This window comes from Euwallacea similis, chromosome 17, assembly GCF_039881205.1.
Source record: "Euwallacea similis isolate ESF13 chromosome 17, ESF131.1, whole genome shotgun sequence".
NCBI lineage: Eukaryota > Metazoa > Arthropoda > Insecta > Coleoptera > Curculionidae > Euwallacea > Euwallacea similis.
Window position 1 is genome coordinate 679228 of NC_089625.1, and position 25806 is coordinate 705033.

At 34.8% G+C, this 25806-nt stretch overlaps 1 protein-coding gene across 2 annotated transcripts; it reads left to right on the forward strand.

Moving 5' to 3' along the window:
* Positions 1-673: 673 nt before the first annotated feature.
* LOC136414267 (calcineurin-binding protein cabin-1-like) lies at positions 674-25385 on the forward strand. 2 transcript variants are annotated; one of them, XM_066398183.1, is made up of 22 exons: positions 674-825; positions 888-1033; positions 1613-1846; positions 1901-2002; positions 2059-2267; positions 2338-2560; positions 2618-2899; positions 3977-4244; positions 5136-5401; positions 5455-6016; positions 6076-6406; positions 6476-6621; positions 11695-11864; positions 11986-12283; positions 12342-12675; positions 12733-12925; positions 13263-13510; positions 13579-14156; positions 15473-16377; positions 18866-20854; positions 23667-23746; positions 24651-24781. In XM_066398183.1, exons 2-21 carry the CDS (start codon positions 959-961, stop codon positions 23721-23723), a joined length of 7470 nt encoding a protein of 2489 aa, XP_066254280.1. In that variant the 5' UTR covers positions 674-825; positions 888-958; the 3' UTR covers positions 23724-23746; positions 24651-24781. The 2 variants fall into 2 exon arrangements, with proteins under 2 accessions (XP_066254280.1, XP_066254278.1); XM_066398181.1 differs by lacking the exon at positions 23667-23746 and having other exon boundaries at positions 675-825; positions 24651-25385.
* Positions 25386-25806: the final 421 nt, after the last annotated feature.

The window sequence follows — 25806 nt, forward strand, 5'->3', positions numbered from 1 at the left end:
AAAGAGGAGTGACAATTGATAATGACAGAAGTGTCAAAACTGTCAAAAATTGTTACGCCTCGATGCTGGAAATATTAAAACGCCAAGGCGTAGACGCCGTCATTTTCAGCGTCCTAAGCGCTTCTTGTGTTACGCGACACGACGTAGCTTTAGTATCTCGATCGTGAAAGATTTCTTCACCCCCGAAGTTGCGTAATAAATTAATTCCCACTGTCACAAGTTCCTATAGGATCCGGTTCTGGAACGTTGTTCTATAAGAACCAGTGAGAGTGAAAATTTTTGTCCAATGAAATTGACGAATAAAATTTTTTAACCAATCAATATTCCCAAAAAGTTCGCTCTCTATCTCAAATATCGCTATCAAGACTCAATTCAGACTCACTTTTCATTATTTTGTTAACGGCATGCGGGAGTCAGAATGAAAGTTTTGTCCATGACGATTGGTTAAAAAATTTCATTGGACCAAACTTTTATTTTCACCTTCACATGTTCCCAATGACGTCGACACGATGACGCACTCGTTAAGTAAATAGTTGAAAACAGCACAAGGTGCTGTAAATGGTAATATATTTACCTGATATTTACCGACTATTCGCTGATTTGTTTTCTCTGTATTTATTGCTACTTATTTTTGTTCTATCTTTTTTTTGTATTAAAATTTTCTAAAACAATACTTACAATAGCTGTCCAAGCTTATAATAAATAATTGTAAAATAATTATAAACAATAAAATTAGCATTTATGTAAGTATTTTTTCAATTCTTTATAACTCGTTCAGTTTTTGAACAAGAGGCTGTGCCACTTCTGTTGAAGCTGACACTCTAGGTATGTTCTGTTTCAATGTGCACACTGTTGATCTAATTACAGAATACTCATTCAATCTCCAGGATTTACTCGGCATACATAATATGAGTTTATAATTAGCAAGACCTGTAAGGAAGCAAATTTATTTTCAACTATGCTGAAAATTAAAGCCTTAAACCAAGAGTTATCATCAGATGAAGAGGTTCCAACAATTAGAAGAGAAGCACAGGTTTGTAGTTCACTGTAGTAGGTGCAGTGTATAGTTGGGTCCAGAGTTAGGTATTTAATAAAAATATGTGGATTCCAAGTATAATGTGACGATGGGTTTTTTTAGAGTTTAAGTCTGATATATCTCTCTACATATACCTTTTTTTTCATATTTTAAAAACTGATGAAAAACCTGCCACTAGCCAAAAAGATGTTTATGGTTGATCCTCCTGTGCACATAGGATGACTGTTAAACTTGAAAAAGTTTAAGCATGAGTGTTTTGATTATTTGTAGAGTTAGGAGGTCAGTTCAATTACAGTAAACTTGCAAAAATTTGAATCTCAATAAAGTGCTATTTTGAAATTTGTAAAATTTTAGTTTATTTTCAAAATATCTAAAAAACAATTAAAAAAAATAGCTGTAGTGGCAAATTTATTTGTTTTTTAGTACTCTGTGTAGTTTTTTTTATTGAATACATTTTTTTATCAATTATTAGTTGTGTATACATATTTGATAATGCGAATTTTTAATCAACATTGATGAAATAATATATAGGACTATTTATCAGTAACTTTATACAAATATAAAATTTACTTTCAGGAAGAAATTGCCCTTGAATTGTACAATAATGCCTTGCGTGCTTTGGCTCAAAAAGATTTTGAAAAATCTGCTATGAGTCTCAAATTGCTTCTGGAGGAAAATATTCCACAATTAGAAAATAATGGAGGATTGCCAAAGTCGATGTCAACATTGAAATATTCTTGCTATGTTAATCTTGGTAATATCTATTTAAACCAGGAGAATATAAATGAAGCTTTAGACTGTTTTACTAATGTAATTGTTATTGTTAAATTTCTGTTGATTCTAGAATATAACTAAGTATTTTAGGCATCAGAGTTGGACTCAACCGATGTGACTTTATGGTTTAAAATTGGGAAACTTTCCTTAAGAGTGGATAAATTTAATAAAGCTGCCTATGCATTTTCAAAGGTGTGTAATTTACATTTGAAAACTTTTCATCTTCATTTTCTATTTTGAATATTTAGGGCCTTGAGTGTAGTGAATCCCATTGGCCATGTTTGGACAACTTGATCTCAGTTCTATATGCAATTAGAGACACTATTTCTTGTCTAGTTTATATAGGAAAGGCCTTAACATTAGATGGAGAATATACAAAGGGTGTTGTATTGAGAAAACAAATTTACAGGGACAATCCAGCGACAAAAGAATATTATCAGCTTTATAATCCTGATCAGTGAGTAAGCTCAAAACAATGAGTTTCATATTTAAATTTGTTCTCATCTTATGAAAACCATCCCTTTTAGTATTTATGAACCGTTAGTAGATATTAAAGTGAATAAAGAGGAAGAAGCAGATATTCTTAAGGAAGCAGAGCTGTTATGTGAGAGGGTAACTGAGGTGGAGACAAATTTTGGCCCAAAGCCTTTTAACACCATACCACTACCAAAATCGTTAGAGGAGTACACTTGGGTCTCATTAACTAGGTGCATCATTTATTGTCATCAGTATATTACTGATCATAATATGGTAGGTTTGCATGGTATGAAAATTGCCAACACAAAGTAAAGTTTTAACCTTTTACAGAGTCATTTTACGATTTTTGATACAAGCAAATGTATGAGTCAATCAGGTGAAACCACAGAAGTACTAAAAAATAAAATTATTGACGATGTGCCGATAATCAAAGGTAATAAAAGTAATGAGAAGGAGTCAAACGAGAACGGCATTGAAACTTCAAACGGAAATGAGGAGAAAATGGACACTGAACCAATTTTAGCTGCAGTGGAAAGAAGGTTTTCTCAAACTAGCGAGAATACTGCTGGAAATGAGAATCAAGATACGCCAAGTCAAACAGACAATGATGAGGTGACTCTTTAAATTTTATAGAAATATCCTTTATAATATTCTTTATATTCTGCCAAGTTAAGAGGAAAGGATACTTTATACATGCCTTGTATATCTGAATAATATGGCAGGAAAAGTGTTCAGCTAACAAAGGACTTTTTATTATATATTTAAAATTTTTAAAACATACTAATCATGAAAAGACTGGTTATATTTTTGTATTTTTTGGTGATTTCTCATCGAATTTCTACATACGACCTAACTAAAATTATTTAAACGATATATATGTTAATATATATGCACATAACCCCTGTGCCTCGCCCAGTCCATTTTCTTGAAATTTTTCATATGCATTATTTTACTTATGAAAAGCGTCGAGAAAATAAGTGATAAACAAGTTAGGTACTGCCTACCACCTAAGCCCACTAAAAGTGGAAAATATGACCACATATAAGAGGACATATACAAAAAAAGTTTGATATAACATCATATATCATTGCATCCTGATATGGTTAAATGAAGGGTTAAACAATTTCATACAATTTAAAAAGTAACCCACCCCTTCCTGAGTCGCCATTTACTTCAAATTTAGTAGGAAGTAACTTGAACGAAAGATGTCACTAAAAAAAATACATACTCAAAATTTGGTTGTTCTATATGAAGACATTGCTGAGATACGCTTCTTGTATTTTGAATTTTTGACGACATTTTCTAAGGCCAATATCTCGACAACCATAGGCATAAGAAAAACATTTTATATGAACAATCGACTCGTTTTGAGATCCTTTGCACGCTTCTATTAGTTCATTAGGTTGTGAATCGCCCTATTTAATCCTGTCGATTTTAATAATCACTTGATTCATCTAGTAGTGTAAAGAGAAACGAACATCTTACAGTCAAACTTAAAAAGAAATGTTTCAAAGTCTGCCTCAGCTGACGGCGACATTGATCTCGAAAACTAAGTATACAAGATTATTAATCTGATCGTAAAATGGGTACTATTTCAAAGCGTTATAATCAAGTTCTGTTACAAAGATAATGAACATGCTGTACCATAGAGAACCAAAATAATACTGGATTATAAAAAAATCCTTTCAGGAACAAAATATGGACCTGGACAATGACAACGAGACAGACGGTGACAACCAAGGAGAAAACCTAGACACATCAGATGTTACTCAGCAAAGGAAAAAGGGAAAACGGAAGCGAGATGTGCTTTCAGATCTTCAAATTTGGGGTTGGCACAGCAAACGGAAACCACCGAAAAAGGCAACTAGAGATTTTACAGTTGAAGATGCCCTTAATAGAATTATACCCAAACATTTGTTGAAAACAAAGATAACTAAAAACCAAGTACAACAATGCGGTAAGTAATTGTTTAATTTATTACTTGTAAATTTTATTATTTTGTTTAAGAATGGGAATTTAACGTTCTATGCCGTTTGCAGTCTGCTTGGTTAAAAAACAAAATTTACGTACTTTTCTAAGCATTACTTTTGAAAATTCAAGCAAAAATCCTTTTTAAATCTGGATTTTGAACTGCATTAACAATGACAACTGTCATAATCGTCAAATTCTTGTATCTAACTTAAATTCAACGCAAAGCGGGAATTTTATATTGGTTATCTCTGAAAATGATTATACTGATATAGTATTCTAAACTAAAAACTAACTAGGTGTTCAACCCACCTAATTCTAAAATAAATAAGACAACTTAAGTTTCACATTTCGCCTAGATACTTAGTTGGCATTATTACGAGTGTATCGCTTTGAAGTTAAATCGTTAGATTTGAATATTGCACTAAAATGGCATCAAAACTGAACTAAAGTGAGTTCAATTCAAACCAATCCTATATTATTTTGGAATTGACTTAATATTTTAAATCAGCTTGAATTCTTAATCTTAACGTTTATGACAGTATTTTCAGTTTATTTTTTCAGTAGGTTTGAATTCAATCTGGGTTGAAGGTAACTACATAAACTAATGCTAATAAGAAATTAAAATATCGAAAAATAGATTGGGCATTTCATTTAAAATTAGAATTTTGTTGTAATGGCCAATTTAAATGGTAGTGTACAAAAAATCGATTAATACTTTTTTAAAATGTAATTTAATATCCTATCCCTGACGTGAAAATTTCATTTTAATCAGCGCAAAAACAAAAATTTTTATGGGCAAACCATTTCTCAGAGACTTCTAATATTGTACTCTGTACTAGTATTGAAATTTGTTATGATTCCTCATCATTTTTAATAGGAGAAGAATCGATGAATACAATGGACGTATACAACATGTATATAGAAAATAAGGAACTAAACTTTTTATCCCCTATTCACTCTCCGAAATCAGTTAATTTCGAAGCATATTTCGGTACTGACCGTGAAAGTTTCGACGTGGCCAATTTTTGGATTAAAAAACGCACTGTTGTTGATGCTGTAGTGTTAGTCAAAGAGTTGGTTTTCGAATTAGCTAAATTGTGGAGGAATGAGTGGCCCAAGGAGCTCATACCTTTATACATCAAGGTATTTTACATTTAAGACTCTGTTCCAGTTTGCAACAACTATTATTCTTTTAGGTTTATAAAATGTTTAGAGAGCACTGTGACCAGCCGCAACTGTTTTGTGGTGACCATTCATTTGAGCAAATCAGAGAAGACACTTTGGCAACTCTTCTCTATGGTGAATTACTAACCTTCAGTACAGAACCAGTCGAAACTGTGCACCCCACGATTTTAACCTACTTACAAATTGTGAGTAGTTGGAGTGAGGATTGGAAAGACGAATACTCAATGTTTCTTATCCGCTTTTATTGGCTTCAATCGCACTGCTTCAGGAAAAGCGAAGCAAACGAATTGGCTATTCGAGCGTTGGAAACTATTTTGGACGATATTAACAACAGAGAGAAAAATAGTTCTGAAAAGTTTTCATTCAATGTGCCAAACAGCCTGAAATATGGATTCATATCTAGTGAAGTTATTGAGAAAATTATGAAGCACTTAAATATGATTAATTCACTGGGAAATATTGAGAATTTGTTTAATGCCCAAAAGTATGGTGAAGTGGCCGACGTTTTGAAGCATACCTTTAACTCTGGGAGCTACTCGAAAGTAGGTAGGATGGGAAGACCGGCTCAGTTAGGTATGTAAACTTTTCACCCTTTTTGCATTAAAAATATTTCAAATAAGTTTTTTTTTAAGGTATTTTAATGCATTCGCTATGGTTTACCAACTGGGAGGAATGCTTTATTTGGACAGAGGAATGCTTGAATGAAGCAGTATTAAATTGGGGCAAACCCAATACTGACCAAGACAAATGGGAAAAAATAATCGAGAAATGTCTCGGCATATTCCAGGAAATTATCAAAAAAGAGACAGTCAGTATTATTGATAAGCTTACTGAAGAGAAGCGTTCTCGGTTAGTTGAAAGCTTAGCGAAGATCATTTCTAAGCAATTGAATACCGAAGGAGTGACGAAAATTCCTTTGGGCACAATCACGGGTTGGATTGTGTTGCATTATGTCTTATTAAGGTAGATTAAAATTCCTGAAAACTTGAAACAAAATGACTATTTATACCATCTTTATTTTGCCTGACATAGAGAGGAACAACGCCAATATGCCAATAAGAGGTTAAACCAAACAAAACGAGATAAAATTGATACGACTAAAGAGAACCTTCCAGAAAGTTCTGAGGAAGAATTGCCTCCGTCGATTGCCATTCTTTTCTCAGCTCATGAGTTTTTGGGTAAGTTTGGTTATTTCAGTTTCATTACTTTTCTGGAACCAGGAGACATTGATTTGGATAAAATCCAAATCAGATAAATCGTTGCGTGGAAACATACATGCAAATGCACACGCACACCATTTGTATGAATGTGCGAAACACTCTAGCATCGGTATAACGTTACGAAACGGATAGTCGACTTTAACCAGACCTCGATACATACGATAAAATTCAAGCACACATCAAACAATAGTTTAAATTTATTTGAAATTTTGTTTACCCGATTTAAAGATAATTTACCTCTCTGAAATCTAGAATAACACCTCTACTTATACAGGGTGATTCATTGGGAATGGGACATGGCGAAACCCAAGATAGAGGACACCAAAATATGACGATTGGACGCAACATGCCTTATATCAATGTTGCGCGTTTCAGAGTTACAGGGTGTTAAAAGTTAAAATTTTATTTTAAAATTCCTTAATAACTTTTTGTGTTTTCATAGCATCAACACCAAAATTGGTGTACTTAGGTTTTGTAAGATGCCAAATAAGGATTTTAATCTAATTTTTACGAAATTTCTAGAGGGCGCTAGTTACAACCCACCGCTTCGGTATATTTGGTCATATTTTTTTATGAGTGCAACTAAGGTCAAATTTTATTCAATATATTGAAAGAGCGTATATTTTTACGCAAAAAAGGTATTCTTATTCAATCCCGATATCTCTCTTCGTTTACGAGATTTTTACCTATAAGCTAATTCGTGTCGTACCATTTCAAATCCTCAAAAACGGAGGTGGCTGTGATTCACTTGCATAGCAACGCATTACTTAGCAATTGTTACTTTAGCTTGTCAAAGTAATTAGACTCTTTTCTTGTCATTTGCTCTTTTTAAGTAAAAAATATTAGGTGTACAACTTTGCTTCCGCCGTTTTTTTTCCGAATTTCGCGATTTTATTGTAAAAAACTAATTATACCTTTAGGATCCAAAGTATTGTCCATCGCTGGCCACTACTTTCTCCCATCTTTCGGGCAGCATACGAATCCCGTGTTGAAAAAATTGGACATCTTTTGAAGCGATCCACGATTCTATCCAATTTCTTACTTCTTCATAAGACCGGAAGTGTTGGTCAGCTAGCCCATGTGCCATGGATCGAAACAAGTGATAATCAGAAGGAGCTAGGTCAGGAGAATATGGCGGGTAGGGTAGGACTTCCCATTTCAATGTTTCCAAGTATTTCTTGACCACTTGCGCAACATGGGGTCGAGCATTATCGTGCTGCAAAATCACTTTATCATGTCTCTCGTTGTATTGCAGCCGTTTCTTTTTCAATGCTCGGCTCAAACGCATTAATTGGGTTCGATAAAGAGCACCTGTGATTGTTTCAGTTGGTTGTAACAGCTCATAATATATTACGCCGAGTTGATCCCACCAAATACAGAGCATGATTTTGGAACCATGAATAGACGGTTTGGCCGTCGACGTGGAAGCATGGCCGGGATATCCCCAAGTCTTTTTGCGTTTGGGATTATCGTAATGAACTCATTTCTCGTCCCCAGTCACAATACGATGCAGAAATCCCTTCCGTCTTTGCCTTGCAAGCAACTGTTCACAAGCGAACAGACGCCTGTCAATATCTCTTGGTTTCAACTCGTACGGCACCCAATATCCTTGCTTCTGAATCATTCCCATGTCTTTGAGGCGTTTTGAGATTGTTTGTTGAGTCACTCCCAATGATTGTGCCAATTCTTGTTGACTTTGACACGAGTCTTCGTCAAGTAATGCTTCCAAGTTCGCATCTTGGAAAACCTTCTTTCTTCCACCGCTATGTTGGTCTTCGACGTGAAAATCACCGTTCTTGAAGCGCTGAAACCACTCACGACATGTCCTTTCACTAATAGTGGCTTCCCCATAAGTATCTGAGAGCATTCGATGAGCCTCAGCAGCAGATTTCTTCATATTGAAGCAGAAAAGTAAAACCTCCCGCAAATGACGAGAATTTGGCTCGTACACTGACATTTTCAATCGCGAATAACTTTATGATGAAGACACAAATAGACTAATATTTTTATGAGGTTATGTTAACAGGTGCCCAAGGCTCCTGCATGCCCACATGGGGTTATTTATTTCGATCATTACTTACCGCTACATACATCTATTCAAAAACGGCGGAAGCAAAGTTGTACACCTAATAGTAATTTAAAAGTAAAAATGCCAAGGCATAATGACTTTTCCTTTAGTGAGATGCGCGATATGATTTGTGTTTTTGCTAAAATGCATTTTAACAGTCGTGCTGCAGCACGTAGTTATTTTGAATTATATCCCAACCGACAACAACCCAATCACAAATTATTCAGAAACCTGTACAATCGTTTGGAAGAAACAGGCTCTTTTCGCCCTCAAAGCCAAAACAATGATGCTCGAAGGACTATCCCGGTTGAACAGGAAGAGGAAGTTTTAGTACGAATTGCTGAAAATAAAACATTAAATACACGCCAGTTAAGTGCAACGATGGGAATGAGTCAATCGTCTGTCTGGAGAATTTTACATAAAGAAAAATTCCATCCATATCATTTAACACCCGTTCAAAATTTGTTCGCTGAAGACCGTTCTGCTCGCTTAAGATTTGCCCGATTTTTGCAAGAGAAACAAAACGAAGATCCAAATTTTTTGAACAAAATTTTATTTACTGACGAGGCAACTTTCACACGCCGTGGAATTTTCAACTGGACAAATAGCCATTTATGGGATTCTGAGAATCCAAATGCTGTACGAGAAACACATTTCCAACACGAATTTAAGATAAACATTTGGTGTGGTGTAATAGGTGACTTTTTTATTGGTCCTTTCGAACTTCCAGCCAATTTAAATGGCCTTCGGTATTTAAATTTTTTGCAAGGATAACTTAACGAACTTCTCGATGATGTTCCATTATATTTACGTCAAAATATGTGGTTCATGCAAGACGGAGCGGCTCCACATTTTTCTCTCCAAGTGCGCCAACATTTAAACGATGTTTTTCCACATCGATGGATCGGTCGTGGAAGTGAATTTCCGTGGCCTGCGAGAAGTCCAGACCTCAACCCATTGGACTTCTCAATATGGTTAAGTATGAAAGCAATTGTATACAAAGGGACAATTAATACTCGCGAAGAATTATACCAAAAAATTCAACAAGCAGCTGATGAAATCAAGAATAACGTCGATATGCAATTTAGAATAAAAAGATCTTTGAGAAAAAGGTTAGTAAAGTGCATTGAGGTGGAAGGTGGTTATTTTGAACAGCTGCTTAAATAAAACTTATTTTTCATTTGTTAATGGCTTTTCATTTGTTTAATGCGGCAAAATATTTATTTGAAAATTAATAAAACCTAGTTGAAATGGAACAACACGAATTAGCTTATAGGTAAAAATCTCGTAAACGAAGAGAGATATCGGGATTGAATAAGAATACCTTTTTTGTGTAAAAATATACGCTCTTTCAATATATTGAATAAAATTTGACCTTAGTTGCACTCATAAAAAAATATGACCAAATATACCGAAGCGGTGGGTTGTAACTAGCGCCCTCTAGAAATTTCGTAAAAATTAGATCAAAATCCTTATTTGGCATCTTACAAAACCTAAGTACACCGATTTTGGTGTTTAAAGTTATTAAGGAATTTTAAAATAAAATTTTAACTTTTAACACCCTGTAACTCTGAAACGCGCAACATTGATATAAGGCATGTTGCGTCCAATCGTCATATTTTGGTGTCCTCTATCTTGGGTTTCGCCATGTCCCATTCCCAATGAATCACCCTGTATACAGCGTGTCCTCGAAGTGCGTAGCCAAAATGATACCGCAGATTATTTAAGTAAAAATAAGTCGATTTAACTAAATTTGCCTCAGTCCAAAAGTTGATAATCACAGATTACACTATATCACAGTTACAGGATGTTAAAGTTGAAAAAATAGACCGCATTTTCTTTAATATCTTTCGATTCCTTTGAGCTAATTTCACGAAATTTCGTATCTGAGGGTGTTTTAGAATGCCAAATTCAAATTTATTAACCATTTAGTTGTATTTTCTAGAGGGTACCACAAGCGACCTTTAGAACACATTTAAACCTCTGTAACATTTTTGTGCCATAGTGTATGTCCTCCGTTCTGTTGAAGACACAAATTAAGACGACTATGGAAGGTCTTGTAACCTTCTGCAATTCATAAAAAAATCGAAGGTGGCTTTGAACAAATTCGAAAAAAAATTTCGAACACATACTTTAGATGGGTAATGGTTGTAAGATAATTATAATTATAAATTAAGTCCTATAAATAATTCGTTTGTCATAGCAACCGTGGTTTTTTAATCAATTTAATTACTATTGGAATGGTTTTCCGCGAACAACTCTCGAAGTGTTAAGAATTGCAACAGACATGTAATTCGAAAAATGTTTGTTTTTGAATTCTGCATCGAACTAAATTAAAATATACGGGGGTCCCAATTTAAAATAAGAAAAATAAAACACTTTGAAGTTTGAAAAATGTGACGCTAAATTTTGGAGACCCTGTACAATGTCGATCATCGAAACTTTTTTAATAAAACTATTAAACCATGCTTAATAAGCATCTTGAGTAGTTTCTTTACATAGACATTATCTCTATTTTTTATTATTTTTTCAAGGTAGAGGCGCAAATGTAATTTTTTTCAGTTTTTAATTTTTTTCGCTGATATTATTTAACCGATTTCAACAAAATTTTAGGAATATGTAGACAATTATAGAAAGCATTTAAATGTGAAAAAAAGGGTGTTCCATTAAAAAAAAAAGTTCGGTATCGTCACACTTTTTTGGGACACCCCGTATAATTAGAAATATTTTCCTGGAGTACGTCCTAAGACACAGGTAAAGTATACAAAATATCGAAATCCTACTGTCAATGATAACCGAGCTATAGGAGACGGGAGGTGAAGTGCGCCACCCTGTATAACGTATATGTATATTTCATTTTATTCTCATTTCTATTTTTATTTACTGCCTTAGAATTGGGTGAAATATTCTTAGGCCGATGGAGGTTGTCCATTCATTTTATAATATTCGATGTTGTATTGTAGGTCCCAAAGGGTGGTGTTTAACTAGAGACGGTGAGTTGCTTCATTTTATTTTGGACACCATTCTGGACCGGCTAGACACACCAATTTTTGAAGCGTCTCGGGATAAAATTGATATACATATTGAACAAGCCCTATTTTGTCTTTACTTGTATCCCAGCAAGAAAAATAAGGTGAGGTGATTTACATAGACCTAATGTAACTATCTAATAAAAAAATAGCTGTCTAAGAACAATGGTACTTTCTATGCTAATCCAGTTAGGATCATGATATTATTTTATAATAATGTTCTAGATTTCTCGCCATTTAGTGGACCACGACGTGAACCCAATCCCCTTAACATGGGAGCGTTCATTCCAACTCTACCAATATTACGCCCCCGATAGTCTGCCCGAATTCAATTCTTACAAAAATCAATCAATATCTGCCGATTTGGAACAGCTTTTCAAAAGAATTATCTGCCTTGTTCCTACCGTCACAACTCTACGGGACCAATTGCCTAAAATTACAGATTTTATACAGGGAAAAGTAGAACAATTGCCTGAAACTATAGATTTTCCTGGAAAAGTGAAAGCTATTTACTACTTGTTAGGTAAATATGCAGTATAATATTGATATCCATTACCAACAGTTTCTTTCTGGACAATTAGGAGACTATTATTTCAAAGAAAAGGAATTCACTCGATGCATCGAGTATTATCAACTGGACATATGCATAAATCCGATACGATTGGACTCCTGGGCGGCTTTAGGCTTAAGCTATGCTGCTCAGGTCGAAAACTCACTTAATTACTGCGAAAAACTGAAAAACGAGTCTGATTTTTTCGACAAGGCAAAATCGGCACAGAATTGCTACCGAAAAGCTTTGGAATTGGACTCAGAGAACCTAGTTTTATGGATCGAATGTGGCTCTTTTGAATACCTCGTCCACTCATTCTGTTCACGGCTGATTAAGTTTGAATCTGAAAATTTTAGCATGGAAAAGTGAGAACTACATATATATTATCAAATTGCCTTGCAGGGAATTTGTATATTTTCCAGGTTTGAGTTGTTGGAGACTCAAAAGGACAGTTATCTGGACAGTTCAGGAAGCAGTTTGGAACACGCCATAGCCCTTTACACAATTGATGATTCTAACGAGCAAGATGAAAGGTGGCTACAATACTATATTCTGGGAAAGATTGCCGAAAAAAAGAGGAAGGAACCTTCTGAGTATTTGCAGCATTACTTAACAGTGAGTTGCAAAACAGTTCTCAATTATTAAGTAAACATAAGTATTATAATTTTATCGAAAATAGTTAAATTTATGGAAATATTAGTTGACATGAATGAATATTAGTGCAAAATATGTAGTAATGAAATATTAGTAACTACATACCTATATTTCAGTACTCATTGAAATTCGAAATTTTTAGTGTAGTGGGCATATTGAATATGAAGTAAGTAATCTTTAATCGCTTAGAGCTGAAGCCAAAAAAATGTAAATTTACGTCAGAAATTCTTTATCTTTTACAAGAGCCTTGCTTTATTTATAGAATGAGCACACTGTATGCATCGTTTGTTGCTTTTAGGCGTGCAATTTTTTGAACGAAAATCAAGCCACATACCCTATGAAGATAAATTACAACTCTCCGCAATATTTGTCAGTGGAAGCCTTGGAACTTCATTACAGAGTTCATGCCTCCGTGTTAAAATACCTTGAACTTCACGAAGGTAAGGACATACCGAATACTTTGGGCACATATTTCAAGAAATGCCTCAGTTCAACTGCGAAACGGTACGAAGTTGTTGTACCTTCATCGTCAGCGCTACCAGAACTGTAAGTTCGGAATTTGAAAACGTTGAAATGCTGTGTTTACTCATAAAATTATTTATGAATTTTGCTAGAACACCGGCTCCAATGGAAACCGAAACAACACTCCAACCACCGTCCTCAACCACAACATTCCAGAACCAATATCTCAATTCTTTAAAAAGTCAATCTAATGATGGATCTACCTTGGAAGAGGCTAAAGAAATAGTGAGGGCCTGTTTGGAAGATATTTTGGCAAAAGTCGAAGAAGCAGTTAAGGAAAGCACATCAACTGAATCAACCGTAGTGGTCGAAGGTGAAAAGCAAGGAGATGCCAAAACTCTAAAGAACGACGATACTGAAGACATGGATGTAACCATAATCGAGAACGATGATGTTGTGATGATAATTTCGGATTCAGAAGATGAAGTCGAATGTATTCTAAAAACGCCTATTAATAAAGATGAATTAAAGATGGAAGTTGAAGATCAAAAAGAAGTATCGCATGATGATGTTCAATCTATGTTGGACAAGATGATGGAAGCTACAATGACGGATCCAGATAAACTGGACAATTCGGATACAAATAACAGTGGTGCAGAGCATTTGTTGGCGACGAATAACACTAGTGTTGAGGAGATTGTAAAAAATGACATTGGCCATCAAGTTAAAGGTAATTTATTAATTTTTATTGTTAATTTTCATTGTCCAATATGTTATGTTCAAAAGATAAACCTGTGGGTTCAATTTTTTAGGGGGTTCTTAACAGTTTACACCTAATCTTATTGTTTATGTGAACAGTTGGAATGTAAGTGAAGTAAAACCGCAAAGCATGTTTCATTTGACCTATGCGAAACACAGTAAAATGTGACGTTGCAACTTTCTAGGCAAACATACAGTGCGAAAAATATTTCGTAATTGGGGATACAATAATACTTTGAATTCAAATTTCATATTTGGTGGCATTGTCATGTGTAATTTAACATTTTTCCCTTATTTCAATCGGAAAGAAAAGCTGCCAAAAATGCTTCTTGTCAATTCTCTCGAGTTTGGGGTTAACATACTTTTAAAAGACAATAGGATCTCACCGCATCTGCAATATTTTCTCACATGCAAGTACGTTCTTATAGGTATTTCGACAGTTTTTAGTTCGTACTTTAAAATTAATGAAGATGGGTTATGTTTGATCATTGAAGCTAAAATTTTGCATCTAACTCTATATTTTTAAGTTCGTAATTTTTAACGTTTTCGCAGAAATAAATATAAAAAATACGAAGTAAGTAATAAAATTACAAGATGGAAATTTGCAAGCAAATCTATTTTGCGATCATGCCACTGGTTGCAATTATTATAGATAGATCGAGAACAAAATAAAGTAGATCATTGAAGAAATTAAGCAGAAAATGAGATTTGGTATGGAAATGTGAGTCGACAACAACATATGAAATAAATGGATAACAAAAATTACTCATTTTAACACACAGTTACTGTAAAATTACTTTGTGCATGTGCGTAAATGTGCCTGTTCCATCAGTGCTCATCACTTTTTCTAAGTTTTAATAATAGAATTGATTCACTTTTTAGAACTATGAAAATTGTCATGGAAAAAAAGCTTTATAATTATTTAACTTGTGTTTTTTATAATTATATTAATTACACTAGATTCATTACATTTATTTCTCACAGAAAACAAATATTCTACGCGAATAAGTTTGTATTTTTAGTTTAGAGGATTTGTTAAATTTTTCATTAACTCATATAAATTATTGTCACTGTGTATTGCCAAGTAATTGTATTTTGGATAAATTCAAATGCTTTAAATTAATGTCTGTTTAAATTATTACAAATTGAGAGTGAAAACAATCACCCTTTAGGAGGTAATATATTTCAAGAATGTGTAAGCTCAACACAACATTTCAATTCATCGAACTCTAGTTAGCTCTAATTATATCCCAACATGATTTTAATACATAATCCTTTCAATTGCAGTTACCACACCTCCAACCAAAGAAAGCACTGAAAAAAGTAAAATCATTACAGACCCAACTAATCCTAAACCCAATGGCTGCGAAGTAGATACCGAAAACAAAAAAACAACAGTCGACGAAGAAACTACCAGCTCCTCTTCATCAGACAGCAGCGAGAGCGGCAGCTCCGACTCAGAGAGCGATGATTCTGATAGTTCTTCTAGTTCCTCTTCAAGCGACTCGTCTAACGAACACATGTCCCATAGCGAAACTTCACAATTGGTCGACAAGTGCATACAGGGACTTGAAATTTGTATAACACGACTACCTCAGAACTATAAGGCTCTCTACAGGTTAGCGCACCTATTCTTTAACTATAAAGGACGCAAGGATTATGTGAAGTGTAAACAATTACTTCTTGGGGAGTACAAGTGCAAAAACGAAGTGACGGTAAACGGGTTGTTTTTCGAGAGGAACAGCAAGAATTTCTTTAACGGAATTTGGAGGATACCCTCTACTGAGATTGACAGGCCTGGGTCTCTTGCTGCACATATGAACCGTTGCATCTCGTTAATGCTCCAAGTCCTGAGGAATACAAACGACACCAAAACGTTAATGGAGCTGAGCATGCAGTTACGCAAAGTACCAGATAAGGACAAAATTTACATCCGGGATAGTGATAGGATAAGTTTCTCTGAACAAGCCATGGAGATGTGCGTGCAGAGCTTCCGGGCACAGATTAAGAATATTCCGAATATGCCGAAACCACAAGTGATTAAGCTCCTGCACGACGTATTCAGGGTGTTCCAACGCGTTCAAAAATATCTCGTCAGTAAAGAGCCTGTATTTTCTGGATTGCTTACGGAGATTTACAAGTGCTATGCTGGGGACTCCATTGCTGATAATGCGAATGTGTTAGAATTGGCGGTAAGTAGTTTGGGGTTATTATTTACTAATTATATTATATAGGGTGGTATCCACTTGTAAATTGAATCTAATTCAAATTTTGACTGTCATTTGGATTTAAATATGTATGTTCTATATATTTATGGCGGGTTGTGCATTTTCTTTAAAATTTTTTTGACAATATCGCCTTGCACATAAGAAGAGGTTGTTAGAACGGTGGAATTGCACAGTATTCTTAGTCAAACCTAACCGAAAATAACATTCACCCTCTATTAACGGTCCGTTAACATTTGTTAACGTTTTGATGACAAATCTGTTGCTGCCTTCAGAACCTAGGAAAAAATTATTATAAAAACGAAAAATAATTAGATTGTATGGATTCTGAATATGAAAAATTTGGGAAACACTCTGATAATTTTTCGTATTAATCGTTGAGAAATGATAGTTTTTGAATATACACTGAGTTCCAAAAAAAGTGACTCATCCTATTTTTTTATCAAATTCGAAGCTTATCACTTTTTTATACCAGTTATTCGAATTAAATTATTTTTTCGATGTTTTATAGCCTAACCCGTTCACAATTAATGTAAATGGAAGAAACGGATTTTGTTTTTTTCTTCATGAAAGTTAATGAAAAAATTTAAATTCACGTTCTTTATTATTTTTTTTTAATCACTTTGTGCATCAATATAGCACTTGTGTTAAAAAAATTTAAACTTTGTTAGAAAGTACCTTTTTTGGCAAACATTTTGTTTTTCAATTCATTGTTTTACCTTAAAAATTGTCAAAATCACAGCATTTTTACTGGAACCTTGCATTTAGCAAAGAATCAGAAATTGTCTCCATATCTGACATTTGACACACCTTGTGCTGGTATAGTCGTTATCACAAAAAGTAATTTTGCGACAATGACGTGAAACGAAAAAATGCCTATTATACTTGAACAAACGGTGAAATTGGTTGCTTTAGCGAACGATGGTCGTAGTAAATGATATGTTGCTCGTGCAATAGGAATTTCTTTTACCACAGTGCGTAGAGCTTTTCAAAAGTACGGAGAAACTGGAAACGCAGCTCGAAAGGCGGAGCCCCTGAAAAATAACCCGTAGAGACGAACGGTTTATGAGGCTACAGGTTTTATGTAATCGATTTAGCACTGCAGTGAAGGCGCAGCAAAACTTCCGACAAGTTCGAAGTACTACAGTTAGCAAACAAACTGTTTGTAGACAACTGCAGGAAATAAATCTTAGAGCAAGAAAGCCTGCAAAAGGTCCTAAATTATCTCCAGAACACCGCACAGCGCAAAGAAACTTTGTTGTAACCTATGGACAAGGAAACCTTCATGAATGGTCCCGTGCCTTATTTATGGATAAATTAAGGTTTTATCTTAATATGGTAGATGGCCGAAAGTGAGTGTAGCAAAGATTGGGCGAAAGGTTAAACCAAGAGTTGTTTATGGAGCGCCAGAATTTTAATAGAGGCTCAGTCATGGTTCAGAGTGGTATTTCGATAAACGGGCGGATATCGCTTCATGTTTTCACTCCTAGGCAATCAATGATAGCGCAAATCTACATTGACGACATCTTATAATAGTATGTGTAACCGTATATTGCATTAAGTGGTCCTAATTTTATCCTAATTCATGATAATGCCAGTCCACGTGTATCAGGAATCGTTGGAAACTTCATAGAAACTGCTGGCATCAACACATTACAATGGCTTGCGTAAAGTCTAGGTATGAACCCAATTGAACATCTATGGGATTAATTAGGGCGCAGGGTACGTTCCCGCAATAAGCCTCCAGCAACTATAGAAAAAATGCGTGATGCATTAATTGAAGAGTGGAACATCATACTAGACCAAGTTGTGCTAAATTTAATTTTCAGTATAACAAGATTAGAATCTCTAAAAGTTGCTAGAAGTGGCAATACCCGCCACTGAGTTTATTTTATTTGGTGATTTTGCCTTGTTCACAACATAATTTTTCAGTAAATATGTTAATTAAACTAGTGACTTTTGTATTTACAATAAATTGATTTGGATTGGATTCTTGGCTAAATACAAGGTTCCAGTAAAAATGCTGTGATTTTGACAATTTTAAAAGTAAAATAATGAATTGAAAAACAAAATGTTTGCTAAAAAAGGTACTTTCCAACAATGGTTAAATATTTTTAACACAAGTACTGTACTCATGAACAGAGTGATTAAAAACAAGAGTAAAGAACATGAACCTAAATTTTCCATTAACTTCCATGAAGAAAGAAACAAAATCTGTTTCTTTTATTTACATTAATAGCCAACGGGCTAAACTATAAAACATCGAAAAATTATTGAATTCGGATAACTGGTATAAAAGCTCGAATTTGGTAAAAAATCAGATGAGCCACTTTTTTGGGACTCAGTGTTTTATATCTGTATAGTAATTTGTTGTTAATATGTTGTTATTATATAATATCGATTCGCTAAATTTTAATTTGATTTTATCAATAATGACATATTCACTTGTGTTTAGATGAAATTCTGCCAACAACACAGACCTGTGGAAAAACACCGATCAACAGTCGCTAACAGTCAAAACACCGCATTCGCCGGCAGGGGACCAGGAATAGGTGCCAACCCAGTGCTTCCACCTCCCGGTAATTTAACATCATCACAAAAACTTCTAAAACCACCAGGAATCAGCAGACCCAGAGGACGACCCCCACTACCGAAAGTCCCCGGACAAGCGCGTCAATCACGTGCCAAAAGTCCCAGCGGTAGTTCATACCCCTGGCAAAGCACGATGTTCGGTTCTAATATTAACTATGAGTATTTGAAACACTATCAGGAGGAATTGATTAAGCAGTATAGTCAGAATTTAAATCTTACTCAACTGCAGCAGCTGACTAGTTATTTTAGTTCAGGAAGGGTAAATAGCCCTGGACATAATTTGACCAATCAATTCCTGGCTCAGACGAGTCTTCTTAATTCCAATCTGCTAAGATCCGGGGCATCCGGTGTCGGCAGTGGAATTCCTACAAGCGCTTCATCATTTTTGGATCCAAATTCGCTGCAAAAAGGATTCAACACTGCTCAGGTGCCGTCTTTGGCCAATCTTACTCAAGAACAAATGAAGTTTTTGGAATCCATGTTGCCAAGTCTGGCCAAGCCAGTTTCTAGTGTCGGTTCTAGCACCACGACGCCATTGTCGGTACCCAAAGCAACATCTAGTGCGGGAAGTAAAAGTAACACTACCTTGGCTAGTACCAAAATGCCAGCGAGTAAGTTTAAGGAGCCTCTAAGGTCCAAATCGGGGCCAAGTGAAGTGAATACCGCAAATTTGCTTATGAAAGATCGCCCGAATATTTCAATTATTCCTGTTGGCCTACCGCCTACCACCGCCACTGATTTTGGAGGCAGTCAGAGTATTGCCACTAAGACGGGAGGTGTTGCGGCTTCCATAACTCAGTCTTCAGTCCCTTCAAGTTTTACTTCTTCTACTTCTTCCAGACATAAACCACTAGTTCTTCCCAGTTTCGGTGCAATTAAACATCCTTCAGTAACTCACTCCTTTAGTTCTTCCAAACATTCTTCGACATCCTCAGCACCTCCAAATTACGGAGCAGCTAAACCCGCTATATCATCGACAAAAACATCCACTTTCAGCTCCTCTAAGCACTCTTTGTCGTCATCAGTATCTTCCTCTCCTTTCGGTTCAACGAAGCATCCCTCAGCAGTATCATCGACTTTTAGTTCGATTAAACATCCATCAACAGTAACCACAAATTATAGCTCAACTAAGCAATCAACAACAACAACAATATCTCCCAGTTTTAGCTCAACTAAGCACTCTTCATCGATAGCTCCTAGTTTCTCCTTGAGCAAACAACCACCCACCGCGTCAATTTATTCGAGTTCCGATTTGAATAAACCTAAGCTAAATACTGATGTAAGCCGACCTAAAGCTGCTTACATGCCAACCATCACAAGTGCAAGGACATTCTCCAAGCCCCAGTTCTCAAATACAGTGATGCAAGCCCCTGCTGCGCACACAAGCCCCAAGTCGGTGCATTCTTTGCCCGTTACACCACCTCCTCCACCGCCGGTTTCTAGTCCCTCGTATTTAAAAACTGCAAGTCCTGGGAAGACGCTGCAACAGAAGTTGGCTGAAAAGAAAAAAGAGCAAGAAACGAAACAGTTGATGAAAAATATCGAAGCTGAAGTGTTTAACAGTAAGCTGCCACACCAAACCGCACCGCCTTCTAATATCTTGAAAGGCCTGAATATTCCGAGCATTCCTTCATCGCTAACAGTATCGCCGAGTATGGCGCCTGTTCATCAAGTTCCTCAATTGATTCCGGAAAAACAGTCCAGTTTTCCGAGCTTCTCTACTAGTTCAAGCCGCATGGTAGGCCGTGTAGGAGATATGAAAATTCCCTCCGGACTGAGTGTTTCCCAGACACTGCCGCCTCCAGTATATACGCCTAGGTTTCCTGCTGAGTCCGGAGTGTCTCTAAGTCAAGTGAGTAACGTTATTATTTAGTAGGAATCAATTTATCTGTAAATATAAGGTAATGAGTTACTGTATATTTTTGCTTCTAAGATTAAGAGCCGGTGGATGCTGGCGCAAGTCTAGTTTGACTCAAAAATGAATACCTATCATAGTAAATTGTAGAAGAAAAAAGTTTATTAAATGAACAATTTTTGTCACTGCCTTAGTAATAGGGTAGGATGAGGCACTTGTTCATACTGATTGGCTTTTATGTGCAGAAACATTCCATTATTTCGAAAGGGCAGATAAGTACATCTTCGTGAAGTAGAAGGAATACGGTTTAGTTAAATTGTGGCAAACTTGTGCTATTGGTTACTCAACAAAGATTACCAGTGCCTATAAATATTCGGAAAAAATTACAAGATCTATTTCGGGTCTGTAGACTTCTAGTTCACTCCTATTAACTTTTTTATTTTTCGAACGATGAAATTATTTTTTTAGACTATGTATTATTAAAATTACATAAATATTTGAATTTTAAATTGTACAGTTTGTAGAGGATATGCCAACAAAATGGTAACTCTCTTTATTTTCTCATGTACAAAAGATGGGGAGATTTTACGCATGATGTATCAAAACCTTCAGTGAAATTCGTAAATTACATTACTAATTATTTATTTATTAAATAAAATCATCACATGTAATAATACATTCGCTTTTTCATAAACACCAGCTTTACGATTTACAGTTACAAAATTGAGCATACATATGTTAAAATTATAGAATTTCTTAAATAATCATCTGAGATCAACGCATTTAGTTTTTATTGTCAACATTGATTTATGTGACATTTTAGATCATAAAAGATAACAAAATATTTGAATATTTTTCAAAATGAAGAATTAATACACCAAATTGTCAATATAAATTGTTAAATGGTGATAAAAAATTGAGCGTACACCATATTAATAAACACGCAATTTAATTAAAAATAAATATAAAGTTCAACTTCAATATTCCGTGGAGTTTCCCCGGGAATCTTAATGTCTTGAAGTCGTCATAGCATTGATTGGATTAATTTAAGTGTGCAGTCAGGTGATATTTCCTCCCATGCAGCAAGAATTACATTTTTAAATTCTTTATTTTTGGCTTTTTATTTTGAATTTTAGTTTTTAATAGGTGCCATAGATTTTCGATGGGGCTTATGTCAGGACTCTTTGAGGGAGTTTTCAGTAATTTCGGCACATTATATAATAGTCATTCGCGAACTGTTAACGCCGCACGTTTCGGGTCATTATCTTGCTGAAAATAATAAACCCTTGGAATGTTCATTTTTTTAGCTGAGGCTCTCAAATTTCCCCTTAATATATTTATATAAATATGTCTATCCATTATTTCGTCGGTGAAGTGTAATTTTCCGGTACTGCTGGCCGACGTGCACCCACATAAAATCGCAGACTGTCCACCGCGCTTAACAGTCGCAACAATGTTTTTCAGTTCAGTATTCAGTTTTCTCCATACAATTTGTTTTCCATCCGATTCAAAAAAAATCATTTTGGTTTTGTCAGAAAAAATAACTTGCTTCCAAAAATTCAATGATTTATTAATGTATTCCCGAGCAAAATTTAGTCGCTTGATTCTATTTACTTTAGAAATGTATGGTTTCTTACGAGCTACTCACCCATTATAATTATTTCTTCTAAGTTCTCTGTGGACAGTTTCTGTGGATACTGATTGTCCAATCCTTGAGATGACCTCCGCAGTCAGCTTAGGAACACTCTGTTTGGGATCCCATTTAATTTGACGCACAATAAAACGTTCATCACTAGCACTAAGAATTCTTTTTCTTCCTATCCCGGTATTATTCTTAAGTGTTCCTTCGCATCGAAATTTATCTATAATTTTTTTAATTGTGAAATGCGTTTTACCTGCAATTGTACCCATTTCTCGTATACTCTTTCCTTGTGAAAAAAATTTAACAGTTATTTTCCTTTCGGATTCACTAGTTTCACATCGCTGAGTTTTCACCTTGAAAATTCTTATTAGGCTTTTGACTATTGTATTGAAACCGAATTGCCTATAGGGTGCTGATAAATCCAAATTGTTTATCACTAACATTCCGATCGATTTTTTGCCTTTCTTTAATTTTTTGTTGTTATTTGGTTATGTACGCTCAATTTTGGGTGAGAATATCAAGAATTTTTAAATTATCTTGCCCTATTGACTCCAACATGTTATTTTTATTTTTTTCTTTATTTGGAACATTGATCTTTTGAAAGAAATAATAATTGCTTTAAATTATTTGGCGAAAATATTTATTATGAACAAAATAATAAGACACAATTTATAGCAAATGATCGAGTACGCTCAATTTTGTGATTAACTGTACGACGAACTTAGTTTAAGCTGGAAAAGGTTCTTTTTCGTTTTTAGCCCAAAATGATGTGCAAATTTCACAGAGCTGTAGATAAAGCCCTTTTAAGGCTGTATGGGACGTTTCAGATAAAACAACTTGCTTCGTTTTTTCGGCTGATAAGTTATAAGTTTTTCTCACAAATGCTCCCAAAAACAACGCATAAAAGCTTATTAACTTCTACAGCAAGGCGATAACAGATTATACTTGAAACTTATTAATTAAATCGTTTCATCGAAACTTAATGTCAGGATATAGTACGTTTCGCTATATTGTCCAATCTTGCCAAGTGTTATTTTAAATTCCAATTATTACTGAGCTCATACAGAACATAAAGTTGAATGATCGAAAAGTTAGAATAACACTAGGTAGGTACCTGCGACGTATCAAAAGAACACACATTTACACAAAGTAATATTTCTGTAATAGACACAAAATGCACCTCAACCCCCAAGAAAACCGTACATTTGGAACCCCTCATTCTAAGTTAGAAAAAGATATCGGAATAAGTAAGTGACCCGAATGAATTTGAAATCTTATTAAGTAGTTGCATTGTAGATTGGTTTTCTTAGTTGCACTGCGTTGCAAGGCACTCTAGTGTGTTTGATATAGTTAGTTTTTACTATGGGCCTGAATTATCTATTATGTTTCAGTAGAATATGTGAGTAAATATGCGAGTAATAAGTATTTGTATTTGGTTGGTTTCTAGTTCGTTTCCATACATTTAGTAAAACGTTAAAACATAGAGCTTTGCATGCATGAATCAAACCTCAAGTCTAAACGATATACATAAGTACAAATCTGAAAGTGTGAGCTTCAAAAGTTGTGTTGAATGGGCAGTTCAATGTGTTTATAACAGCGACATTTGGGATAATGATAACTGTGCCCACACTATTTTCTTTTACGGTTATTATAAGTAGGTAAATAGTTACGGTGCATTTTTGCTTTGTAGGCATGAAATGGTAAATTTTTAGTAATCATTGTCAAAAAGGAGGTGCTGGTTAGTATACTTTCTCTTTCATGAAGAGACATACAATTCCAAAGAAGCTTATTTTAGGACTACTTACTGAAATTGATAATTGAATTTGGGCATTAGGCATGCATTAGGCACCTGAAAATGATATTATGTTACGATGGCATAGAGAATTTGAGATTGACACAATTGGATTTATTTTTATGACTGCACCTTTTAAATACAGATCATAGCCCAGCGTATTATTGATATCTATTTATTACACGCTAAAGCTTTACGTACAAGTAATACTAAATCTTCAGAAATTAACTCATTAACAATCATTAAATGGTGCGAGAGCCTCTGCAGAAACACCACTCACAAAATTACTGTAAAAACCTTATTAAACACTGAATGTCTTGAAAACTAAACAAAGTAAATTATTTTCGGATCATTTCTAGATCTCATCCACTAACTCACCCCCCAAAAAGCGTGGCCTCCCTGGAACAAACCGACCTATTTCCGTGGACAGGTCTGTGGAAATCTCTACGGTACGATCTCATTCAAAAAGCAGCCATTCTTTAAATCCCCTCAAAGATTCTAAATCGCAACTAAAGAAAAGATCATCAGAACTGAGCATGTCTCGATTTAAACATGACCCAAGCAGTACAGTCACGAAGACTAATTTGTCCAAAAGCAAATCTAAACATGAAGACGCATATACTACAAAATTAATAGGGAGTTATAAACAAAGACTTATAGAGGCAAGCGAAACTAAATCGCGCAGAGGTGCGTCTGAGGATTTCTCCCATAAAAACAAACATGCAAGAAGAGACAGGGAATCCGAAAAAAGAAGATCCAAAGAATCTTCAAAATCTTATTCGAGACAATTTGCTTCTAGTTCTAGGGCTACACATGCAGAGAAAAATGATTCTTCGGAAAAAAGAAAGCATGAGTCTCAGGCCTTATCGGTGATAAAGAAACTGTCGTCGATTGATATTACTCCATTGCCTTCGCATTCTGCAGATAGCGCGAGGAAAATCGGGCAAAGTGACGACGACGTTATAATTTTAGAGTGAAATAAACGTTGTATTATAAATTAAAGATATTTATTCTTGGGGTGATTATTTTTAATTCTCACGTCAAGGGGGTAGTTGTGCATTAAAGGTCAGAAAGGTCATTGATCCTACATTTCTCATCTTTTTCATTTACATGTTTAGAATTTCATATTTTTTAATAAAATTTAAAATAAAATGTGAAATATATTAATCTAGCAGTTTTTTTTTAACTTTAAATAATAAAATAGGTACGTGCCGTATACCATTACTTCAACATTCAATGACTCTCTAAATTGATCAAATGTTTGTAGTATTATCGAAAATTGATCCTAAATCGAAATGTTGTTCGTCAATATGTATTTATTATTGGTCAAAAACTTTTTGTTCAGTCTTCTATTATAATCCTCAAACACATTCCCATCTTCGTTTTAAACATAAAACATTTAGTTCTTTTTATAATTCTCACAAGATCACTCGATCAATTTTGTGAGTTTCAATCGTGCTATTAAAATAACATATGAATAATAATTAAAAATTTCCCCAACATCTAAAACAGTAA